Source organism: Heterocephalus glaber, unplaced genomic scaffold, assembly GCF_053883595.1.
Source record: "Heterocephalus glaber isolate CG9 unplaced genomic scaffold, H.glaber_assembly_v1.0 deba00001553, whole genome shotgun sequence".
NCBI classification, from domain to species: domain Eukaryota; kingdom Metazoa; phylum Chordata; class Mammalia; order Rodentia; family Bathyergidae; genus Heterocephalus; species Heterocephalus glaber.
In genome coordinates, this window is record NW_028258344.1 from 11,740,435 (window position 1) to 11,764,427 (window position 23,993).

The 23,993-nt window shown below is 35.1% G+C and overlaps 1 protein-coding gene across 23 annotated transcripts in view; it reads left to right on the forward strand.

Annotated features, from left to right (window-relative positions):
- Cspp1 (centrosome and spindle pole associated protein 1) overlaps positions 1 to 23,993 on the forward strand; it is a 142,098-nt gene that overhangs the window by 91,379 nt on the left and 26,726 nt on the right. For 19 of the 23 annotated variants that reach the window (XM_021256047.2, XM_021256044.2, XM_021256049.2 and 16 more), the window contains 5 exons: positions 5,093 to 5,245; positions 8,879 to 8,991; positions 13,649 to 13,798; positions 14,380 to 14,526; positions 16,569 to 16,673. In XM_021256047.2, the coding sequence (XP_021111706.1) occupies positions 5,093 to 5,245; positions 8,879 to 8,991; positions 13,649 to 13,798; positions 14,380 to 14,526; positions 16,569 to 16,673 (668 nt within the window). The remainder of the gene's footprint in view (positions 1 to 5,092; positions 5,246 to 8,878; positions 8,992 to 13,648; positions 13,799 to 14,379; positions 14,527 to 16,568; positions 16,674 to 23,993) is intronic. The other 4 variants (XM_021256051.2, XM_087190430.1, XM_087190425.1 and 1 more) reach the window with 1 other exon arrangement.

The window sequence follows — 23,993 nt, forward strand, 5'->3', positions numbered from 1 at the left end:
CCCTCCACCCCTTCCTCTTTACAAAGACTTAGGACTTCCAGAAGAATTGCAAAGTGTATAAAGAATATCCACCCAATTTCTCCTAATATTAACATCTTATATAATCATGGCACAGTGATCAAAACTGGAAATTAATATTGGTATAATATAATTGATGACATTATAGACTTTATTTTGATTTACCCTCCCATGTCCTCATTCTTTTCCAGGCTCTAGTCCAAGATCCTATACTGCATTTCATTGTCATATCTTTTTCAGTCTTCTGTAGTCTGTGATAGTTCTATCTAACCTGTGTTTATATATAACAGCTTTCTTTAGATCCAGTTCCTCACATTTTATCTGTGTAGTGTATCATTTAGTAGTTTTCAGTATATTTACAAAATTATGCTATACTCATGCAATTTGAGAACATTTTCTACATGAACTGGCTTGGTATCTTTGTCAAAAATCACTTGACCCTATTATATTCATTTGTCCTTATGCCTAAATTTTTAAATTGAGAAGTATAAACCCTCCAAATTTGTTCTTTTTCAAGTATTTCATGTCTTGAAACTATTTTAAAAAGTATGTTGGGCCAGGGATTTAGCTCAGTGGTTTCACCGCCTGCTGTGCAAGCGCAAGAACCCGAGTTTGATCCCCGGTACCAAAAAAAAAAGTATGTTAAAAATTTCAGTATCTATTTGTTTATGCTATGTAGAAATATAGTTTAATTTTGCTCATTGTCCATATATTGTGTTCTTGCTAAAGTCATTTGTTTTAATATTTTTCTGTAGATTTTTTACTATTTTTCTGTGGAGTCACTTGTGGTTATCTATAAACAAAGATAGTTCTTCTCACCTTTTATTTATTGTACTTTCTTCTTACACTTGTTTAGAACTGATTTAGTGCAATATTTAGAAACCATGAGTAGACATCCTCATCATATCCCTGACTTTTCAGTGGAAAGTGTTCATCTTTCACCGTTATGATAGCTGTGGCCTTTTCATAAGTTCTTTTTTAAAAATCATGTTGTTATTCCATTTTCTTTCTAATTTATGTGTTATTTACCTATAAGATCACATAGGTTAGCCCTAGTCTGGTTAATTATTCAGGGAGTAGAATTATTTTCCCACTTGTGAATCTTTTTCTGTTGTTGTACTGTTTTAGAATTATGCTTGTAATGCTAACACTTTTAAATTAAATAATGGTTTACATTTAACATAAAATCCTATGTTCTGAGTTGGCAAATTACACTCATAGCCAAATAACCTTTATTTCTTTTTGTCATGTGTTAGCTAATCTCAGACCTTTTATTTTACCCCTTCACAGAAAGATGGACAAGGAGTGAGCAAGTGACCGACAAATCCTTTTTTTTCCTTTTTTTTTAACAATATGAACTTTGTTGCTAAATCTGATAATCTTAAATCTTTAATAATTATGTATTCTAGTGAAGTTTTTTATATAAGTACATTGTATATTATTGTAACTGGGAGACTTACATATAATCACAACAGTAAATTGTGTTGCTGACTTTGAAGTTTATTACAGTGTTTACTTATAGGATATTTATATCTTAGCATATGGTTTGTGAGGTAACTATTAAATTAAGACATGCATTCCCTAAGCATTCACTTGTTTGGCAGCAGTGCTGTGGGTGTCATCCTGGAATGAGTGTACTCTATATACTACTGTCTATTAGTAGAAAAAATAGAAGGATACTCTGTATAATATTATAGTTAATTTCTTATTTACATAGGCCAGTCTTATGCTGGTCTAGTGAATTCCATGACTATGAGATTGATTTCCCATTTGAGTCACTTTTATTTTGTATTTCTCAAGGGACCACAGTTATTAGCTGTCTTTGCTGAGACAAAATACCTGACACTCAAATTAAAAGGAGGAAAGGTTTATTTTGGCTCACAGTTTGTAGAAGTTTTAGTCCATAATCGGCTGGCTCCAAGGCAGGTGACATGGTAGAGGGGCATGGCAGAGGAGAAACAGTTCATGGCAGGCAGAAAGCATCAAAGTAGCAAGCAGCAAGTGATGAGCGACAAGCAGAAACTGACCACTGCAACCCTCTTTCTGTCCCTTATATTCTATCCAGGGTACATGCCCTTAGCGCAAGTATTACTCATGCCCAGGGTAGGCCTTCCCATTATCCACACACAGAACTATGCCACACCAATCAGTGTACTCATTTAGTAATCACTCACCCTTGATTCCAGCATCACACTCTAGATCCAACCACCTCTGAAAAGCCCCATCTATGACTGCATGAGGCTTTGGGAGGACATCTAGACACAAGCCATAACATTACTTGTAATCTCAATTTTCTCATCTTTCTGTTTTTATTTTTCTGTCATATCCCAATAGCAGACAGGATTTCGTGATGATTTCAGGAACACCTTCCTGCTTGTAATCAACTTTTCTCTTAAGATTTCACCTAGTCGCTCTCTCTTGTATTTACAGGCTTTTCTATTCATTTCTTTCCCTCTATCTCTGAATATGTTGAGATCACTTGTATTCTTAAGTACAAGCAAATAAGTACTCTGCTCTTGATCATGCTGCTTCCTTTATCAGATAAGACACATTTTTATAAGTCTATGTTTGTTTGCTACCATTTCTTACCACTTATTGCTTAAGCCATAATATGACTTCTAGTTTTTAGCCCTTTGTAATGCTGTGTTTTCCAAAGTAATTGGCCTAATTTCAATTTAATGTTTTTTACTTCGACCATATCCTCTTTGAAATGGTTTGGCAGTTCTTTCCTTTCTTTAAGTACTGTGTATGCTCTGCAATGTCTTCTTTTGTTTTGGTTACCATTTATTGGATGTATAAATGAGATTAAATTCAATCTGTGAATGTGATCTTGTCAGAGACATACTCATTCTCTCCCACCTCATCTCATCTCTCTTGAAATTCCTTAGGCTTTCTCTACAGATGATCTTCAAATCTCTCTCTGTCTGTTGTACCTGAGTACCTTTTTTTTTTTTTTCTTCAGTACTGGAGATCGAACTCAGGACCTTGCGCTTGCCAGGCAGGCACAGCGCCACTGTACTACATCCTCAGTCCCCCTGATTACTTTTGAAAAATTTCATTTTCAGTCTGTCTTTGCCATCTCTGCACTTGATGTTTAGTAGATTATTTATACCTAGCATGCAAAATTGATGTTTAAAATCAAGCTCAACTTTATGTGCTTTTTCTGTTAATGGCACCATAATTCTGATCATTCATACTGAAAGTTGGCAGAGTCCTTTTGACTTTCCACATGTAGTTATTCAGTAAAACCTAATATATAGGTTCTGTCTCTTTAATGTTTCTTAAACTCTCTTTTTAATTTGTCCTACTACCATAATTGAGATTTATTCTGTTTACCTGGGTTGTTACCATTTCCTCATTACTACTTCTTTATTCTCCTTTGTTTTTCACATACATACCATAACATGTATAAAAAATCTGACCAATTTATTCCATACTCAAAGATTATTGAGGACTCTGGAATCTTACTTCCCAAGTTTACATTCTTGCTCTGCTATTTACTCACTTTGTGATCTTTGAACAAATTAATTTAGTTCATTTTTCTTATATATGATATAGTACCATATGAGTTATTTTATAGTATATGAAATGGTGAACTTTTAATGTTGCTTGCCATTATTACTAATAATACTTTAATAACTTCTGAAAAACTGTCCATTACCATCTGCGGAACAAATTTGAGAACTGTTATTATGCATTTTAGAATATTTCAGAATAGGCATGTAATCTATAGGTTTTTAAAAATTTGTCACTCTCTTTTATGTACGTTGTGCTATAGGCCAGAACACTCTTCATATTTATTTTTTCACATGGTTCTATTTCTTTATTATTCTTTCCCACTCATCTTTACCTCTGAAGCACCTATCCATTTTCTAAGCTTAAGCTGCTGTAAATGTTATAGCAAGATGTGAACTTTCTTGGTTCTGAACTTCCATTCTCTTTGTAACATTCTCATGTTATTTACCATGTTCTGTCTGGTATTCTAATTGTGATTCATGTTCAAAATGCATCCTTGAATATAACGTACTTCCTGATAAATACTTATATTGGGATTTAAAGGTCACTTTCGTTGCTGCCATACTATCCCAGGTTTTTTTTTGGGGGGGGGGTGGGAAAGAAAAGCTACTTTGTATCTTTAAGTAAAGCTTTTGAGTTCTGCAGATGTTCAAGTCTGTTTCTGGGATTGATTGTTTGGATCAGTTCTGGTGCTCAGGCTTTTGCTGTGTATTTTACATTATCTATTGCTATATAGTAAACTGCCTTCAAAACTTAGTGTTTTAAAATGATAAAAACTTAGCATTTGAAATTCTGTGAGTCAATAATTTGTGAGTAGTTTGCTGGTTAGTTTGTCTTAGGCTCTCACTTGAAGCTGTAATCAGCCAGGGCCCCAGACTACTGGAAGATCTCTTTCCTTTATGGCTCCTTAGCATGGCTCAGGAGGGCTCAGTTTGTTGCCAAAATGCCCTCTTCATAGGACTCCTTCAGTGTCATTATGATATGGCATTTGTCTTTCTGAGAGTAAGTGATCTGTAGATCAAGCAAGTTGGAAACCATGTCTTTTATGAACTAGCCTTGGAAGTCATATACCATAATTTTTACAGTATCCCAGTCAAAAGTTATGAATTACTAATTCTGGACCACACTGAAAGGAAAAAGTATTGAGTTCCACCATTTCAGGATTGTCAAAGAATTTGTGGATGTATTTTAAAACTACACTCCACATGTATATTTGATTTTATCAAGGGAGCTGATGATTTTGAGTAAATTTCACTATAATTTGTTTTGAATTTAAGTTCTGAAGTAACTGTCAGTATGGCTTTATGGAATGTCAAAGATTTATATATCTTTAATTTCTCTACTAATTTTGAGTTTATTTGTATGTTTATTTTTTGAAAATATCAAAGTTCTGATAATTTTGCTTCTGTTTTCAGGGCACTAACTTATCACTGAATTATTCTTGGATTTGTCCTATTATTTTTTTCTCTTATTCTCTATTTTAAGAAAATATATTAAGGTTACCAGTAAATTATAGAAATGTGTTTATTAAAATAAATGGCTTATTTTTCCCTCTCAGCTGATTTGAATAGGATGCACAAACAAAATATAGATGCCTACCATAACCCAGATGCAAGAACATATGAAGATAAAAGGGCTGTTGTATCTCTAGACCAAAATTTAGCCACTTCAAATGCTGAGAACCTAGAAGATTCTGCAAATAAAAACCCAGGTTTTTAATCACATTCTATTTTTTTTCTTTTGCATTTCTAAAGTTGTTCAGTATCTTATCTCTTTTGTTATTTGGCAGAGCTCCAGAGTTCTTATTGTGATTTGAGAATTTGGTTATTCTGAGTCAGGCAGGGATAGCCCATTATTGTTATATATAATGCATTTTCATTATAGTTATTTTGAAAAAAGTTGAACAGGGAAAGGTTACTTCTTAATACTATGTAATTCTTCTCAGCTTTGTAACTTGCCATATTTAGCTGCTGCTAACATTCTTATTTTGCTAGTTAAAATCAAACAGTTGCACATACACAGTTTACTTCTTACACTCATGATTGATTGAATTAGTGACAAGGTATCAGGTATGTTATGATAAATTGTATAAGAAGATTTTTTTTTTGCTTGTTTTAGTGATCATTTACCCTTCCTTGTAAAAGCACAGTGTATAAGGCAAGTAATTAAAAAGTCAATATCTGATCACATCCCTTTTTCTTAATCAATTATACTTGATTTACTATTAAACAGCATCTCTTAATCAAAGGTTCTATGAGTTGAAATTATTCAGTATCATTTTTATGACTTGCTAGGAAAAGTCATTATCTTTTTAAAGAATATATGAAAAGATGTTATATTTAAAAATTAAAGGAAATTTAAAGCATCTACTCCTTGTACTATATTCTGATGCAAATAAAAATACATTTATTTACTGAAAAACTGTTTTTGTGGATTCACAGAAGTTTTGATTATGGCCTCAAAAAGAACTGTACATTAGGAAGTTTTTCTAATATATTCATGACTAATCTTACAGGTTTTTTTTCTTCCTCATATGACTTACTGTCTAACCAGTCAGGTTAAATAGGGAGCTGTAATTAATGATACTAGCTATATCATTTTTCAAGTCTTTCATGGTAGCTTTAATCTCTGCAGCCTTTTAATTTAAAAGATGGGTTGTTTGCTTTTTTTGTGTGTGGGCAGCCTGTTTCATTGTTTGATCTCTTAATTTTGAGAAGGTAGTTCTTTGACCTATAATACATGTAGATTTTTACCCTTTGAGTCCAGTTTTGATTTTTGTAGCACTAAGATTGACATCTTTGATCTTGATGAAATTACTAATTTTGCTCTCTTAATTTGCAATAATTCAATGTATAGTAGGATCATCAATATACTTTTTCATATTACTGCTATTAAGAGAATTTTGGCTTATTATTATTGTTTTTCTCTTCCTCATTTGCTGCTGCTTCTAGTAGTCTGGATTGAAATCTCAGTGCTTTGGATCTCCCCTGTACCCTTTTCTTTCATAGCCATTATTATTTGTAGTTATATCTTAGCCTAGAACTTACTCTTTGTTAGTAACACTTTTAGGCAACTAGCTCTGTTCACTAAGCAAAAACACTAGAAAATCAATAGTTTCTATGACTCCTTCCTAAGAGAATAAGCCTGATGACTGGATATGCACAGGAAAACTTGTCTATAGCCTTTCTGTCCTGCCATCAGATTTTTGTGCTGGTGATGTTGCCAGAATGTTGTTTTAAGGAATCATTTTAAAAACCTCAAAATGTTTAAAATTTCCTCTTTTTGTGATTTAAAATTTCTTATATTAAAAGTTATTTCCCTAAGAATTAACCCAAAATAAACTTTCTAAATGCAAGAAACTACTCAAAGCTGTCTAATTTGTGCTATGCCTTATGTATTTATATATTCATATGTATATGTATATCTGTCTATACATATCTATAGATATTTATATCTATATAGCTATTTATATATTTGTGTGCACATATACCTTTTTACCTTATTTATTTTTTTATTTTGAGACTGAGGATTGATTGATCCAGAGCCTTGTGGATGCTAGGTAAAGGTTCTATCACTGAGCTACATCCCCAGTTCCCCCCACCCCCTTTTAAAGTTCTTTTTGTGACTTGTCACTGAGGTGTCCGGGCTAGCCTGGAAGTTGTGATCCTCTTGCTTCAGCCTTTTGAGTAGGTGGGATTATAGGCATGTGCCACCAAGGCAAGCTACGTTAAATCTTTTTTCTTTTTTGGTACTGGGGATCGAACTCGGGACCTTGCGCTTGAGAGGCAGGGGCTGGCATTTAATATTTTTTAAAGGTGTTAGGGTATTCAAATATATCTGAAAATCTCATGTTGTAATGTAGCTTAAGGTTCATTGTCCTCTGATGTTTCATCACTAGGTCTATTTCTCAGAACTTTCATAATATTCTGTTGGTTTTTCCCTTTCCTTTTACTTATGGTTCTTAGATGAATTACTCTTTGTAAAGTCCAGTACTGATCTGGCTTAAATATATTTTTTGGCTTACAATTACTAGATATATTTATTTTTTCTTTGTATAGAGTAAATGTTTTCCCATGGCTTCATTTTTAAAGTTATTTCTAAAAAGATTTATTTTGTTTGTCTCTAATATATTTTCTTAATTGTCCTAAATGTTTAGAATGTAAATGATCATTAAGATGAAAGATAACGGGCTGGGGATTTAGCTCAGTGTTTCTGCCGCCTGCCTTGAAAGCGGAAGGACCCGAGTTCGATCCCTGGTACCAAAAAAAATAAATAAATAAAATAAAGATGAAAGATACCACTCAATTTTGTTTTGCTAATCAGCTTTTCCAACACTGCATAAAATTTAAAAGAACCTCCATGGTGTATATTTAGTTTTCATTAGGAACATTTTCTAGTGGAGAAGAGTATTCATGATGTTTAAGTCTTGATTTGACTTTCTGCTTATTTATTCAAATAACCATTAATAAATTTGAATACAAAGGCAAAATAGACCTGAATAACAGCTAAATTGCAAAGCAGTCTCCCTATACAAAATGACATGAGTATGGGAAATAATGTTTTAGATTGATAATATTAACAATGAATTAGTAACTCAAAAATAATATGAAAAGTTATGTGATGCTTAAATTTAAATACCATTTTTTTCTTGCTACATTCAAAGATACTCAAATGGAATAATTGCTTTCCAAATTGCTTTTATGAAATAATTTTTCCCTTCAAGAATATATAAAATGCTATGTATAGATAACATGTAATAATTTTTAAAATTTTTCGTATCAATATCCATTTAATAGTTTTAAAAATAAAAACTGTTACAATGATTAAGACTCATTTTAATTTCTTATTGCTGACTTTATAAGCTATATTCAAGTCAATGTTGGGAAGAATTTTAGAATTACTGACTTCTAAAAATAATTTCAGAAATTTTTAATACATATTTACATAATATACTTAATATGTCACTAAGAACTATTATTAAGTAGAGGGTATTCATATACATAAAATTTAAATATATATTTTTTCTTTTTATAAATTCTAATTCACAGCCTTTGCTGTGAGGCAACTTATTTAGGCTATTAGCTTTTATATTCCCTTGATGTCTTTTAGCTGTTATAGATACAATATGATTTTCAAATATTAATTTTATTTTAGTGTTACTATTTTTCCTTTTCTTGGTATTTTTCATTTGATCTTCAGATTAGAGTTTGATCATTTTTCTTCTGGTGTTGACCTCTGGATGTTTGTATTTAGCACAGTTTTTCAAAATATGGGTTTATTAGAAAACTCTTCTTTAAGTTTAACGTTTCCTGATGGTATGCTTTTGCAAAATGTCTTTTTCAAGGTCATGTGCAAACACAGAGCTCTCCTTTTGCTCGGGGAAATATATTTGGTGAGCCTCCAACTGAACTTCAGATTAAACAGCAAGAAATATACAAGAATTTTCTTCGTTTTCAGGTGAAAGACTTATCTGATCATAATTTTCAAGTTTTATAAAAATTCTAATAAGCTAGCAGATCCCAGTGCTCAGGAAGCTGAGGCAGGAAGATTGCCATAAGTTCAAGGCCAGCCTGAGCTACATAGTTCAAGACCGGCCTAAACTACATCTTGAGGCTGTTTCAAAACATAAACAGAAAAACTGGCAGAGATTTTAACTATAGGGTACATACTAAATATTAAAATGTCATGCAGTTATCTAAAATATATAAATGTATCAAATGTAGGGAGTACTAAAATGTTTCATCTGAAATTAAGAAATGAGATACAGTATATTAGATACAGTAGTTGACTTTTTAAATCATTCATTGTTAAAGAATACTGACATTCTAAAATTCATTCAAATACTATTGGGTAAAGAGTAAATCTTTATATATATTTATAAATTAGTAGAAAATCAGTATTTTTCTCCAATAATTTTATATTCTTGACTCATTAGTACAGACTGAAAATATATAAAAATTAGATACAATCACATTTTCCAATTTGGTATGTAGGCAAATACAGTGGTACCTCAGTTATGAATTTAATTCTTTTCACCATTCTTTCTAGTTAAGTTCATGAACCAAGGTACTATAATATTTAAAATAGTAGAAATGCTGAAACTATTCCCAAAGGGAGACACTTAAGATCTAGTGTTTTTTAAGCAAATGGACTTGCCAGACTCCACAGTGTCTACTCTTATTCTGAATACTAGGAATGGAGCTTGACATGAATGTAGTACTTTCCTAGAAGGGACTCATAGTTTCTTCTTTCTTTACCTTCCTCCACACCTACACTTACAACCCAGTGTCAGTTCAGTCCTGTGCTCTGGTTAATCTTCATTTGATAAAACTTTTCACACCTATTCTTCCTTCCTGAAAACCTGGTAGTAGTTTGCCTACAGACCCCTCACCTTTACATTTAAGTTTATCCAATCTGATCCTAACCTCTTAAACAGATTCTTCTAAAACAGATTTCACTCCAATGGGTTGTGTTTAATGAATGTAATCTTTGAGGATAATTTATCTGGCATTAATGTTTAGAATGTATTAATGGAGCATTGCAAAAACTAGAATCAGGGCCATTTTAGTAGAGCAGTGACAGTGAAATGAACGGGAAGTCCTTTATACAGATCAACAGAAAGAATGTGGATATAGATGTGAGAGAGTGGCATTAGAGATCCAAAGGGTATTATTGGTCATTCCAGTCAGATTGCAGCAAGTTGAGGATATAGAATCACCTTTCAACCCAAAGGATCTGTGATATTTTGATCATGATGATATCAGGTTAAAGTTTAAGTTATTTCAGTTTGCTCAGCAAATCTTACCATAGTCTAAGGTACCATTTAATAACCCCCTCCCCCAAAATTTTACAATTGTATTGTTTTAAAAATTCTTTATAAAATACTTTTACATATAATATTTCATTAAACTTCAAAAATTCTCTGGGGAATATACTGTATATTTTATGACAGGGAACTAAAACACAGACTAACAGGGTTGTCCAAGTTGGTGGAACTGTTGAATCACGAGGCCGATGTGTTTATATACAATGAAGTACTACTCTATCATAAATAAGGATAAACTTGAGTCCATTGTAGGAGAATGGGTGCACCTTGATCATGATGTTAAGAGAAACAAATCAGACAAACAAGCTTAAGTATAACGTGGTTTCTTTTGTATGAGATACTCAATATAAAGTGCAAAATAAAAGATAGATAAAAGAAAGTAAGGAAATAGATCTTTCTCAAATGGGAAGAGGATCAAGAGATGGAAGGAGGAGGGATGGGGAGGGAAAGGGGATGAGAAAAGAAGATGTGTTATATACTAACTCCATGCAAGGAACGTACACATTATGTACTGCAGACATGTACTAATAAAACATAAAAACTAAAAAAACCAAAAATTCAGTTCCTTTATCAAAACAAACAAACAAAGAACTGTGAGGCTAGTTCTTGAAGCCATGTCTTCTGACTTCAAGTATCATATCTGTAGCGCCACATTTGTATTCAAAGGATTTCTAGGGAGTCTGTCTCTCTGAAAAAAACTACCAGGGATAGGAGAAGTTTTGACTTATTAGTTTCAGCCTTTAGTTCTCTCACCCTAATAAACCTTAGAGTATCTTAGAATAGATTGCTCTCAAATGCTAATTTTCAAGTTTTTCTTTTGGAAGTTTCTTAAAAATCTTTTTTTACCCCAAAATGAAATCTAACACAATTATAGAATGTATAAAATAGGTAAGTGATATTTATTATTACTATTACTATTATATTTTCAGATCAGAAGTATCCAAAACTTAAGTGTTAAATGTTTTAAAATGTCACAAATTTGTGTATAAAGATGACAAGAGAAGGTTTAGTCCAAGATCTATACAAATAAGTAATACAGTTAGCTCAAGTTAATGCACTAGAAGTCTTTATGTTAAAATTTGGTAAATGATACTTGTTAGTATTTAATGCTTTTAATCACAACTTTAAAATAAATTTTAAAATTCTAATAAATTAAAAATTTTAATAAATATTTTCAGGACCCCTAAAGCACTTTTGTTTGATAGCTCAAAAAGTATGACCTAGAAGATAGTTTTTCTCTTTGTATTAAATTACTATCTAGCATTCCTGTTAATATTAAGCTTTGGATTTTGAATTTGTCACTTTCCCATCACTGGGATAAAATACTCAATACCCACAGTTTAAAGGAGAAGAGGTTTATTTTAGCTCAGGGTTTTAGTCCATGGTTGGCTGGCTGTCTTTGAAGTAGCATGGTGAAAGGGTTTGGGCAGAGGAAAGCCATTTAACTCATGACAGCCAGGAAATGGGGTGGGGGGTGGGAAAGAAAGGGAGACAGGCAGACAGAGGAATATTACTTTTCAAGGTCACACTGCAGGGACCCACCTCTAACCAGGCCCCGCCTCCTAAACATCACATTCAGTTCTTGAACTCAATGGATGATACCTTCCAAACACGTGAAACTTCTAGGGAACATTTTAGATCTAATCCATAGCAGATTTATTACATGTGTGATTCATTATCACTTACAAACTGATATTACTTGATTTTGATGGAGAAGTGACCCTATATGATTTTTTTTTCATGATGTAGGAAGGAGGAATTGAGTGCTGAATATGAGGTTTTGTTGGATCATAGATGATGTTTTCTCTAGATATTATTATTATTTTTTTTGATACAGAGTCTCGCTATCCAGTTCAGGCTAGCCTGGAACTCACTGTGTAGCCCAGGCTGGCCTTGAACTCACAGCAATCCTCTTGCCTCAGCCTCCCCAGTGCTAGAATTATAGATGTGTGCCACCATGTCCAGCATTCTCTAGATGGATTGTACTTGAGTGTCTATATACTACTTAGCACTAAATATTAGGCTTATGCATATTTAATAGTATTGTAAGAAGTGTTAGAAAACGTTTAATTTTTAAAATCATAGAACATGTAAAATTAAGGTTTTTGTTGCCCAAAAAATTGATTTCACTAGATAGAGCAACCTTGAAGCTAGAAGAAAAATAAAAATAATATCAATAAATACCTGTAATTCATACCTAAGGGTTATAAATCTATTGATAACCTTTAACCAGTGTCATGAATCCCTTGTATACATGTTGCTATCTTGCCTGCCTCCTTCATGGAGGGTATGGACTCGCGCTTAGGCCTCTACCTTCATGTCTTAGCTCTCAGGATGAAACTTTATCATGAATCCTTGTGTCTTAAGTCCTCTTACACCATAATATATTTGGTTCTTTTCTCTTTCTCATTTCTTTTTCCTCCCTCCCTCCCTCCCATCCTCCCTTCATTCCTCCTTTTTTCTTTTTCTCTTCCTCTTCCTTACTTCCTCTGTCTCTGTCTCCCTCTCTGTCTCCTTCCTCTCTCTGTGTCCTCCCCGCCCCCTTATCATAAGGATTGGACCAAGGACCTCACATATACTAAGCATGCACTTTACTACGGAGCTGTACTTCCAATTCTTACAGTTTTAGTTTTCACTTACCAAGCATTTTGGGGAAGTGGTTCTCATGTAAAAAGTGATTGAATACTAAAATATAGTTTCACTGTTTGAGAATACTGATCAAGTCCAGGAATTCTTTGTTTTCTTTTTGAGACAGGGTTTCTTTATGTAGCTCACGCTGGCCTTGAACTCACTATGTAGCACAGGCTGGCCTTGAACTCTTGGCAATCTTCTTGCATCAGCTCCCCAAGTGCTGGGACTACAAGCATGCACTACCACGCCTGGCCTAAGTCCGAGAATTTTGAGTTATAATAATAACAATCATTATGGAATGATAAAATCATGACTATTTACGAGTACCCCTATATAGGAGGAACTTTTAGAGTCGTAGACATTGTTTCACTTTAATTCTTTAAGTACTCCTTTGGGATATAGACATAAGTAACTTGCCCAATAGGAAAACAGGGGACAAGAAAGTTTCTTAAGGTTACACAGTCTGTATTTGATAGAGCTGACATTTAAGTTGTGGCTTTTAATAGTATGTGATATTTAATTATAGGACACTGAAAAAAATTTAAGGACTTATTTTTAGGAACTTGGAAAAGAGAATGTAAAATGTTGAATTTGTAGGATACCAGGTTACTTTAATTTTTCAATAGTTTTACAAAATAACTAAACTTAATTCTTTAGATTGAGGAAAAGAAACAAAGAGAGGAAGCAGAGCGAGAAAGACTGAGAATTGAAGAAGAAAAAGAAGAAAAACGGCTTGCAGAACAGAGAGCACGAATTCAGCAAGAGTATGAAGAAGAACAGGAGAAGAAAAGGGAGAAGGAGGAGGAGGTACATATTTTCTCTATTCTTTTAATATTTAGTCTGAAATCTGTCATTTTGACTTGAAAAGGTATCTGTTACTTATAAGGGATAACGGTCTTAAAGTACATTTAGAAAAATCAGACTGATATTCGTTCACTGGATATTATTTTACTGACGTGAAAAACTAATTTAAGAAGAGAGATAAGTAGCCAAAAAATAAGCCTAAAATGGTAGTATGTGCCTAAAATCCCAACTACTCAGGAGGCTGAAGCAGGAGGGATTGCAAGTTGAGGTTAGCCTGGGTAACTTAGTGATACCTTGGTCAAAATAAAAAATAAAAAGGGCTGAGGATATAACTCAGTGACAGAAAACTTGCCTAGCAGGCTTGAGGCCATCGATTAAATCCTCAGTATCACACAAATAAAGTTATGGGCTGACAGATGTTGCAAGATATGTCTAACATTTATTAAGCAGACCACATTTTATTTTTAAAGACCATTATATCATCTGTATTTTCAGTTTTATCTCTATCATTCAAATAAACTGGCCAATTTTTTAATGTACTCCAGTATGTACATATGAAATGTGTATTTTTCTCTAATTTAAAGCAAAGGCTAAAAAATGAAGAGCTCATTCGGTTAGCTGAAGAAAGACGAAAAGAAGTAGAAAGAAAGAAGAAAGAAGAAGAAGAAAAACATAACCTGCAACTTCAGCACCACTATGAAAGAGAAAATAAGATTGGGGAAGAAACTAAGGTAAGTTTCAGACAAAAATGTCAGTCAAACCCACACTTTATCTCACCTTTACTGAGACGGCTGTGGAATTGTAAGAAAAAGGGAGAAAGGGAGGTGTTATTTGTGTTCCCTTGTTCTGTCTTTCTACTAAGTGTAGACCCTGTGGATTGGTACTTTCTGCTGAATGAATGTAGTGGGTTTACTTACTTCAGCCATTTTTAATCTTGTTCCTGTGGTCTTTGGCAATGCAACCAAAGAATGTGATATATATACTAGTAGTACTCTGTGAACTGTTTTTTCTAAGAAATTCATGACAAGCTAAGTACAGAAATAGTATTTGGAAACTTTTATAACAACTTGTCAGCAATTTTATGTCTATTCATTCTAATAAAAATATTGGGCTTGAATTTTATGTGCCTGAAAAATCATTTTCATTTATGTAGTCTCTCTTTTACACAGTCATCTATGATAGATTGGTAATTTAAAAAGAAGGTGGTACTTCACCATAGAGTGATTTTGAAGTTCTTGTCTCTGAGACAGAAGCTTGATGTTGAGGGTTAGGTACACAAATCAAAGTTATTAATCAAGTTACTAGAGAAAGGTTTCTTCTTGAGAAATAGCCAATTGGCCCTCATCAGGATACAGTTCACACTCCTGTTCACATTTCAGTTACATTTAAAAATTTGTGTGTAGAAGTACCATTGGGGGCTTGTTAAAAATGAATATTCCTGAGTTCCCATCTGCAAGGATTCTGAGGGATATCCAGGAATCTGTATTTTATAGCTGTCCTTAGATGTTCTCATGTAGTTAGCCTGGAGACTATATGTTGAATATTCCTATCTGTAATGTAAGTGTGGCCCAATTTGATGTAAGAAAATTATTTATAGGAATTGGTGTGACATTTTTTCTTCAAGGCAGGATTTATAAAAAGTTTCATTTTAACTGGTGGATTAGTCTGGTGTATTTAGAATGTGGTTTGGTATATTGTTCAGTATGTCGTCTGGCTCATATAACATGAGCCATTTCTTTCTTCCTCTTCTTCTCCTTTCTCTTCCTCCTCTTCCTCCTTCTGTTTTTCTACTCTTCCTCCTGGTTTTCCTTATTCTTTTTTGTGGTACTGGGGATTCAACCTAGGGCTTTCATGCTCATCTACAACCCCATAATCTCTTAGGATCTCACTAAGTTGTCAAGTTTCCCTGGCTGGGCTGGAACTTGTGATCTTTCTACCTCACCTCCCACAGTAATAAATAGGATTACTCTGCAGTGACCAGCAACATGAGTCATTTTCTTGTATTTTCCTGTTTTTATTCATTTCCCCCTTTTTTATTAGTATATGTTTATCATATGTAATAAATACCACATTCATTGTGGGGAATTGGTACATACACGTAACACATCTTGATCCTTTTTACACCCCCTCAATTCCCTTCCCATCTCCACATAATCTGCCTTCCTGTTTTCTGACATCTATTTTTTATTTATTTTGCCATGAGCCATTTCTGATAGACTCAGCTGTGCTGTTTGATTTCTCATCCCAGGGTTTATGGTGATAGAAATAATAAGTATTTACAACTAAAATTTACTGAATGATTGTTTAAAAGAGACATTGAGCCCTCCTGTAATCTGGAAAATTTCCTCATCCATGATGCTCTTAGTGCCAGAAAATCTAGATTTTAGGGTTGATTTATATTGTTTCCAGCAAAAGGATTATGTTTTTGTATTGTTCTATTTCCCTTTTATTATTAAGATGATTTTTTTCACTTTTGCTGTCTTTTCTATATTTGGAATACTATTGCTGCAGTTGTTTGATTTTTTTTTTTATCCTAATCTGAATGTCATATTCTTTTAATTAGGATATCTATGTTTATCATAGCCATTATATTTGATCTTATGTAGTTGAATTTCAGACTCTTGTAAAATGTATTTTATTAAAAACAATAACAACTTGAACTTCTGAAATAGTCTTATATATCTATAATATATATAGGTTATATTATGTAGATACCTACATGTGTGTTTGTGTAGTGTATATGTGTGTTTATTTATTTTTTTAAATTTTTCAGCACCTGAGACACCCTTCTCCTGTAGTTCCTGCTCTTCAGAACAAAATTACAAGCAAACGCCAAAGACCTCCTTCAGTTGACAGCATCATAAGTTCCTTTATTCATGTATATACTTTCTGTTTTTGGTTTGTTAATCTTCATTCAGTTATTTTGAATTAAGGGCACTAAATGAGATTTTTGTATTCATCATAGGTGAATAGGCTAAATTATTTTAGATCTGAAATACAGGTAATGTCTACATTTGTCTGCTCGTATTACAATTATAACTGATAGTACTAGGCGCTCTAAAGTTTAATTCTTTTGAAAGACTATAATTTAACAAGTGGTTCTTTTCCATGCTCTTTAGATATGCTTATGAGGTTTCTTGTATTTTAGGCTGAGTTACAATCAAAGGAGAGCCAGGAAAATGTTCTATCCTTGAGTTGATGCTTGAAGAATCAGGAGTTTGTCATAAAGGGGAGGGCAAAGTACTTTCAGTGTGTGCAGAATCAACTGGTTGAGAGGGCAGGATAAGGCATAAGGAGAAAACTGCTGTGGTTTGGTCTGGCCTACTGACACCTGTGTGCTAAAGCAGGGGCCTCAAGCCCTGCTTCATCTGTATTTACAGCAGGTTCTCATTGCTTGAGTTACTGCCTGGGCTCTGTCTTCTATCAGGTCAGTGGCAGCATTAGATTCTCATAGGAGTATGAACTGTAATGTAAACTGTGCATGCCAGAGATCTACGTTGTTCACTCCTTATGAGAATCTAATGCCTGATGATCTGAGGTGGCCAAGCTTGTGCTGGGGAATGTAATTATTATGTATTACAAGCATACACTAATTGAAAAAAGAAACGACCCACCTCCCACCTTTGGAGAAATTGTGTTCTGTGAAATTGGTCCCTGATACCAGTCAGGTTGGGGACTGCTGTGCTAAGACAGCAGAGGAGGTAGGGAACATAACAGGGTGTTGGAGGGAGTGACAGGGCTTTGACATCATTCCATAGGCTTGTGGATTCCCAACAGGCTAATTAGCAGAATAGTCAAAGAATTCTGTTAGAAAAATGTTTTTCTGAATCCCACCATCAGAGAGCCTGATTCCATCGGTCTGTGGTAGAAAATACATGGGAATTTACTGTAACATTTAAGTAGGAGAATGAATGGCCACTTTTGGCTTGTATTATGTTGTCTTAGATAGTGAAGACTGGAAATGTGGAGACAAGTTAAGATACTTTTGCAGAAGTCCAGATGTGAGGTTTTGAGGACTTAGAGACATTGATGTGAAGGACTGGAAAGGGCGACAATTTCATGAAATATTTACACTTATAAATAGTGATATTGACTGTGGATGTGGTAGGTAGAAGTCAATGATAACTTTCAACCTTTGATGAGGGTTATTAGAATGGGAAGCTGAAAATATGAATTGTGGAGTGTGACTGTGAAAGGAGTTTTGGACTGCAGTTTTGGAAGCTATTAGCGTATTGCTGCTTATCAGATTAGTATTATCTAGGATGAGAGTGTAGAGGGAGAGTAAAGAGGGCTGCGGAAGCAATTCTGGGGAAATTTTTTATTATTAAATTCTTTTATTGGTACATTGTAGGTATACAACACAATTACATTTCTCATTGGGAACTGTACCTTTACATAATGCATCTTGGTTCTTATTTTTTCTCCATTCCTAGCCCTCCCTTCACCCCCTCCACCCTTCCCTATTTACAAAGACTTTATTTCCATTTTTTCCATTTCTCAGCATTTTTCCTTTTCCTTCTTCCCTTTCCCCTGGCCCTCCCACTACCCCTACCCCTTTGGACCTTTTCTTCCTATTTTACATTATCGATTATTCATTCTAATCATTGGTACATTTTAGGTATACAATATAATGACATTCATCATTGGAAATTTGTAGTCTCTCTTGGTTCTTATTTTTCACCCTTGCCCAGCCCTCCCTTCAACCCCTCCATTCCTTCCTGTTCACAAAGATTTTGTTCGTATTTTTCCGTTTTCTCATATTAATCCCATTCCCTTCTATCCTTTCCCCGAGCCCTCCCACTTCCTTCCCCTTTGCCCCTTTTCTTCCTATTTCACATTACCTATTATACATTTAGTCCTTATTTACACTTTCAGTTTCTCACACCAGAGAAACTATTCGGTATTTACACATGTGTGTCCTATTTATTTCACTTAAGAGTATCGCCTCAATGTGCATCCACTTAGCTATAAATATCTCTAATTTCTCATTTTTTATAGCTGAGTAGTACTCCATTTTATAAAAAACCCACATTTTCTTGATCCAGCCTCCAGTTGACGGGCATTTCGGCTGTTTCCAAGTTTTAGCTATTACAAACTGTGCTGCTATGAACATGGGCACACATATATCACTGTGGTATGATTCTTTTAATTCTTTGGGGAAGATCCCCAGCAGGGCAATAGCTGGGTCAAATGGAACTTCCAGTCCTAGCTCTTTGAGGTATCTCCATACTGATTTCCACAGTGCTTGCACCAGTCTACACTCCCACCAGCAGTGGAGCAGGGTTCCTCTTTCCCCACGGCTCTGCCAGCATTTGTTATTGGTTGATTTCATGATAGCAGCCATTCTTTCTGGAGTGAAGTGGAATCTCAGCATTGTTTTCATTTGCATCTCTCGAATGACCAGTGATGTTGAACATTTTTTCATGTATTTATTTGCTATTTCTACTTCTTTGTCTGAGAAATGTCTGTTCATTTCAGATGCCCATTTTTGGATTGGGTCTTTAAATTTGGGAGGTCTGATCTTTTTAAGTTCTTTATAGATTCGAGATAGTAGACCTTTGTCTGAGGAAGAGCAGGTGAAGATTTTTTCCCACATTGTGGGTTGTCTCTTCACACTGCTGGTGGTTTCTCTTGCTGTGCAGAAGCCTTTTAATAAGAAGAGATCCCACTTGTTGATTGTTTGTGCTAGTTCACAGGCAACTGAGGTTTTGTTCATAAAATCTTTTCCTACACAGATGTCTTCAAGAGTTCTACCTAACCTCTGTTCCAACTGGTTCAGAGTTTCTATTTTAATATTTAGATCTTTAATCCATTTTGATTTTAGTTTAGTGTGCAGTGAGAGATATAGGTCTAGTTTTAATCTTTGGCAAGTTGAAGGCCAGTTTTTCCAGCACCATTTATTAAAGAGGCTATCTTTCCTCCAGTGAGGGTGTTTGGCTCCTTTATTGAAGATGAGATGGCTGAGTGTATCTGGCATTGTTTTTGCATCGTCTAATCTGTTCCACTGACCCTCAGGTCTATTTCTTTGCCAGTACCATGCTGTTTTTATCACAGTAGCTTTGTAGTAGAGTTGCAGATTGGGGATTGTGCTACCCCCTGCCATGTCTCTGTTACCTAGAATTGCTTTTGCTATTCGGGGTCTCTTCTTGTTCCAAATGAATTTTTGGATTGTTTTCTCATGGTCCATGAAGTATGCTGCTGGGATCTCAATGGGAATTGCATTAAATCTATATAGCAGTTTTGGAAGTCTGGCCATTTTCACTATATTAATCCTTCCTACCTAGGAGCAGGGGATGTCTGTCCATTTTCTGATATCATCTTCAATCTCTCTTTTCAGAGTGCTATAGTTTGCAGAGAAGAGGTCTTTGACTTCTTTCGTTAGGTTGATTCCTAGGTATTTTAGTTTTTTGGATGCTATTGTGAAAGGAATTATTTGCCCTATTTCTCAGTGAGTCTGTCATTTGTGTAGAGGAAAGCTATTGAATTTTTTGTGTTGACTTTGTAACCAGCTACTTGACTGAATTTGGTTATTAAGTCTAGAAGACTCTTGGTGGAGTTCTTGGGGTCTTCTATATAGATTATCATGTCATCTGCAAATAATGACAATTTGACTTCTTCATTACCTATCTTTATTCCTTTTATTTCTTTCTCTTGTCTAATTGGCGTGGCTAATGTTTCCAGAACTATATTGAACAAGAGTGGTGATAGTGGACATCCTTGTCTTGTTCCTGATTTTAGTGTGAAGGATTTCAGTTTTTGAGCATTTAGTATGATATTAGCTGTTGGTTTTTCATAGATGGCTTCTATCAGTTTGAAGTAGAGACCATCTATTCCAATTTTTTGTAGGGTTTTTATCATAAATGCATGTTGGATTTTGTCAAATGCTTTTTCTGCATCTGTGGAGATAATCATATGGTTTTTGTCCTTGGCTCTATTGATATAGTGTATTACATTGATTGATTTGTGTATATTGAACCATCCCTGCATCCCTGGGATGAATCCCACTTGATCAGGGTGTATGATCTTCTTGATGATCTTCTGCATTCTGTTTGCCAGTATCTTATTAAGGATTTTTGCATCTATGTTCACTAGTGAGACTGGCCTGTAGTTCTGTTTTTCAGTTGGGACTTTCTCTGCTTTGGGCATCAAGGTGATGCTTGCTTCCAGAAATGAATTTGGGAGTATTGCTTCCCTTTCAATTTCACTGAAGAGTTTAAACAGTAATGGCAGCAGTTGCTCTCTAAATGTCTTGTGGAATTCAGCAGTGAAGCCATCAGGGCCTGGGCTTTTCTTAGTTGATAAGTTTTTAATTACATTTTCAATTTCATTGGTTGATATTGGGTTGTTCAGAATTTTTAGATCATCTTCGTTCAACTTTGGTAATTCATATGTATCTAGGAATCTGTCCATTTCTTCTGTGTTGTCCATCTTATTGGCGTATAGGTTCTGGAAGTAGGTATTGATGATCCTCTGGATTTCTGATGGGTCTGTTGTAATTTCACCCTTTTCATTCCTAATTGCATGGATTTGGGCCTTTTCTTGCCTTTTTCTGACAAGATTGGCTTAAGGTTTGTCAATTTTGTTGATTGTTTCAAAGAACCAACTCTTGGCTTCATTGATTTTTTTGTATGGTTCTCTTAGTCTCCATTGCATTGATTTCTCCTCTGATCTTTATAATTTCCTTCCTTGTATGAGCTTTGGGGTTGTCCTGCTCTTCTTTCTCTAGAAGCTTGAGGTGCAGCCTCAGGTTGTTTAATTGGGCTCGTCCTATTTTCCTAATATGCATATTCACTGCTATGAATTTCCCTCGTAAGACTGCTTTCATTGTGTCCCATAAATTCCGATATGTTGTATTGTCATTGTCATTTAATTGAAGGAACTATCTGATTTCTTCTTGAATTTCCTCTGTGACCCATTGGTTATTCAGAAGTGTGTTGTTCAATTTCCACATGTTTATGAAATTTTTTGAGTTTCTTTTGTTATGGATCTCCAATTTCATGGCACTATGGTCTGATAATATACAGGGGATAACTTCAATTCCTTTGCACTTACTTAAACATGTTCTCTGTGTGAGAATTTGTTCTATTTTGGAGAATGACCCATGTGCAGCTGAGAAGAATGTGTATTCTGATTTTGTGGGGTGGACGACTCTGTAAACATCTGTTAAGTTCATTTGTTCAGGAGTTCGATTGAGTTCTAGTATTTCATTACTTATTTTTAGTCTAGTTGATCTATCTATTTGTGAGGGTCGGGTGTTGAGGTCCCCCACTACAATTGTATTAGCGCATATATGACTTTTCTTGTCTGTTAGTATTTGTTTTATATAGTTGGGTGCACTAGTGTTTGGTGCATAGATATTTATGATTGTCATCTCTTCCTCTTGGATTCTTCCCTTTCCAAGGATGTAGTGTCCTTCTTCGTCTCTCTTAATCAGTGTTGGTTTGAAATCTACTTGATCTGCCAGAGGATAGCTACTCCTGCTTTTCTTCGGATTCCTGTCGCATGGAGTATTGTTTTCTACCCTTTAACTTTCAGTCTATGAGTTTCTTTTTGAATTCAGTGTGTTTCTTGTATGCAGCATATTGTTGGATTTTTGCTTCTTGACCCATTCTGCCAGTCTGTTTCTTTTGATTGGTGAATTGAGACCATTAACATTGATGGTTATAACTGAAACGTATTGACTTGTCATTGCCATGACTTTTTCTTTTTGTTGGGTTCTCCCCCTTTACATTTAATTTCTTATCATGCCAGATGGGTTCATTCTGCTTTGCTTCCTGGGGTTGTGATCCTCAATGTCTGTTCCTAGGATATTGTATAAAATTCTTTGGAGTGCTGGTTTGGTATTCATGAAGTTCCTAAGGTGCTCTTTGTCATGAAAGTATCTTATTTCTCCATCCATTTTGAAAGATAGTTTTGCAGGGTACATCAATCTGGGTTGGAGGCTGTTTTCTTTTAGGGCTTGGAATATGTCACTCCAAGCTCTTCTTGCCTTGATGGTTTGTGTTGAGAAGTCTGCTGTGATTCTGATGGGCTTTCCTTTGTATGTGATTTGTTTCTTTTCTCTTACTGCTTGTAGAACTTTGTTCTTCTGTTGTGTTTCTGGAATCTTAACAATTATATGCCTATGTGTAGATTTTTTTTGATCAAGGCTATTTGGAGTCCTATATGCCTCACTTATCTGTATGTCAAGCTCTTTTCCCCTGCTTGGGAAGGTTTCTGCCATTATTTCTGTGAAGAGATTTTTTATGTCATCTGCATTCTCTCCTGTTTCTTCTTTGACTCCAATCAGTCTTATGTTATTCTTCTTTGCATCGTCTAGCACTGCTGTATTGATTTCTCATGTTCCCTTATAATTTTGAAGCAATTTTTCTTTTCCTGGTCACTAATTGCAGTCTTATCTTCTATATCTGAAATTCTGTCCTCACATTGGCTCATTCTGCTGTGTAGACTTTCAATGGAGTTTTTCATGTCCTGGAAATCTATTTCCATCTGTTTTATGGATTCCATTTGTTTCCTGTGTTGGGATTCCATCATGTTCCTCAGCTCCTCTCTAGATTTATTAATCATGTCTTGTACTAGGGGCACAAGTTCTCCTGTTATCTGAGAAATTATTTCTGATTTCATTTTTTCCAGATCCCCTTTTGTTGCGAGTTCAGTGGGTCCAAGTGGTTGAGTATCAGAGTGTTCCATCTCATTTCCCATTGGGATTGCTGTAGGTGATCTGGAAGTCTGGTTTTGAGACTTATTTGTGTGTTTTCTCATTTCAACTGGGGTGGGGGGCTGTTAGCGCCTGCACGGATTACCTCCTCTGAGCTGGGAGAGGTGGGACAGGGGCCAGGAGCAGCGGTAGGGATGGTGACCCCAAAGCCCTTTCCTGTGGGCTGGGAGTAGCGGGAGGGATGGTGACTGGGAAGCCCCTTCCTCTGGTCCAGGAGCAGTGGGATGTTGGCTGAGAAGCCCCTACCTCTGGTCCGGGAGCAGTGGGAGAGATGGTGACCGGGTAGCCCCTTCCTCTGGACCAGGAGCATTGGGATAGCAGCTCAGAAGCCCCTACCTCTGGGCCAGTAGCAGCAGGACTCAGTACCGTGGTGTGGTGGTCTGTTGTCTTCTGCGTTCTTGTAGTGTGGAACCAGGTGGCTGCCTGTCTGCAGCGGGGTGATTCAGGGTGTTCCACCTGACTTGAGACCTCTATTGGGCG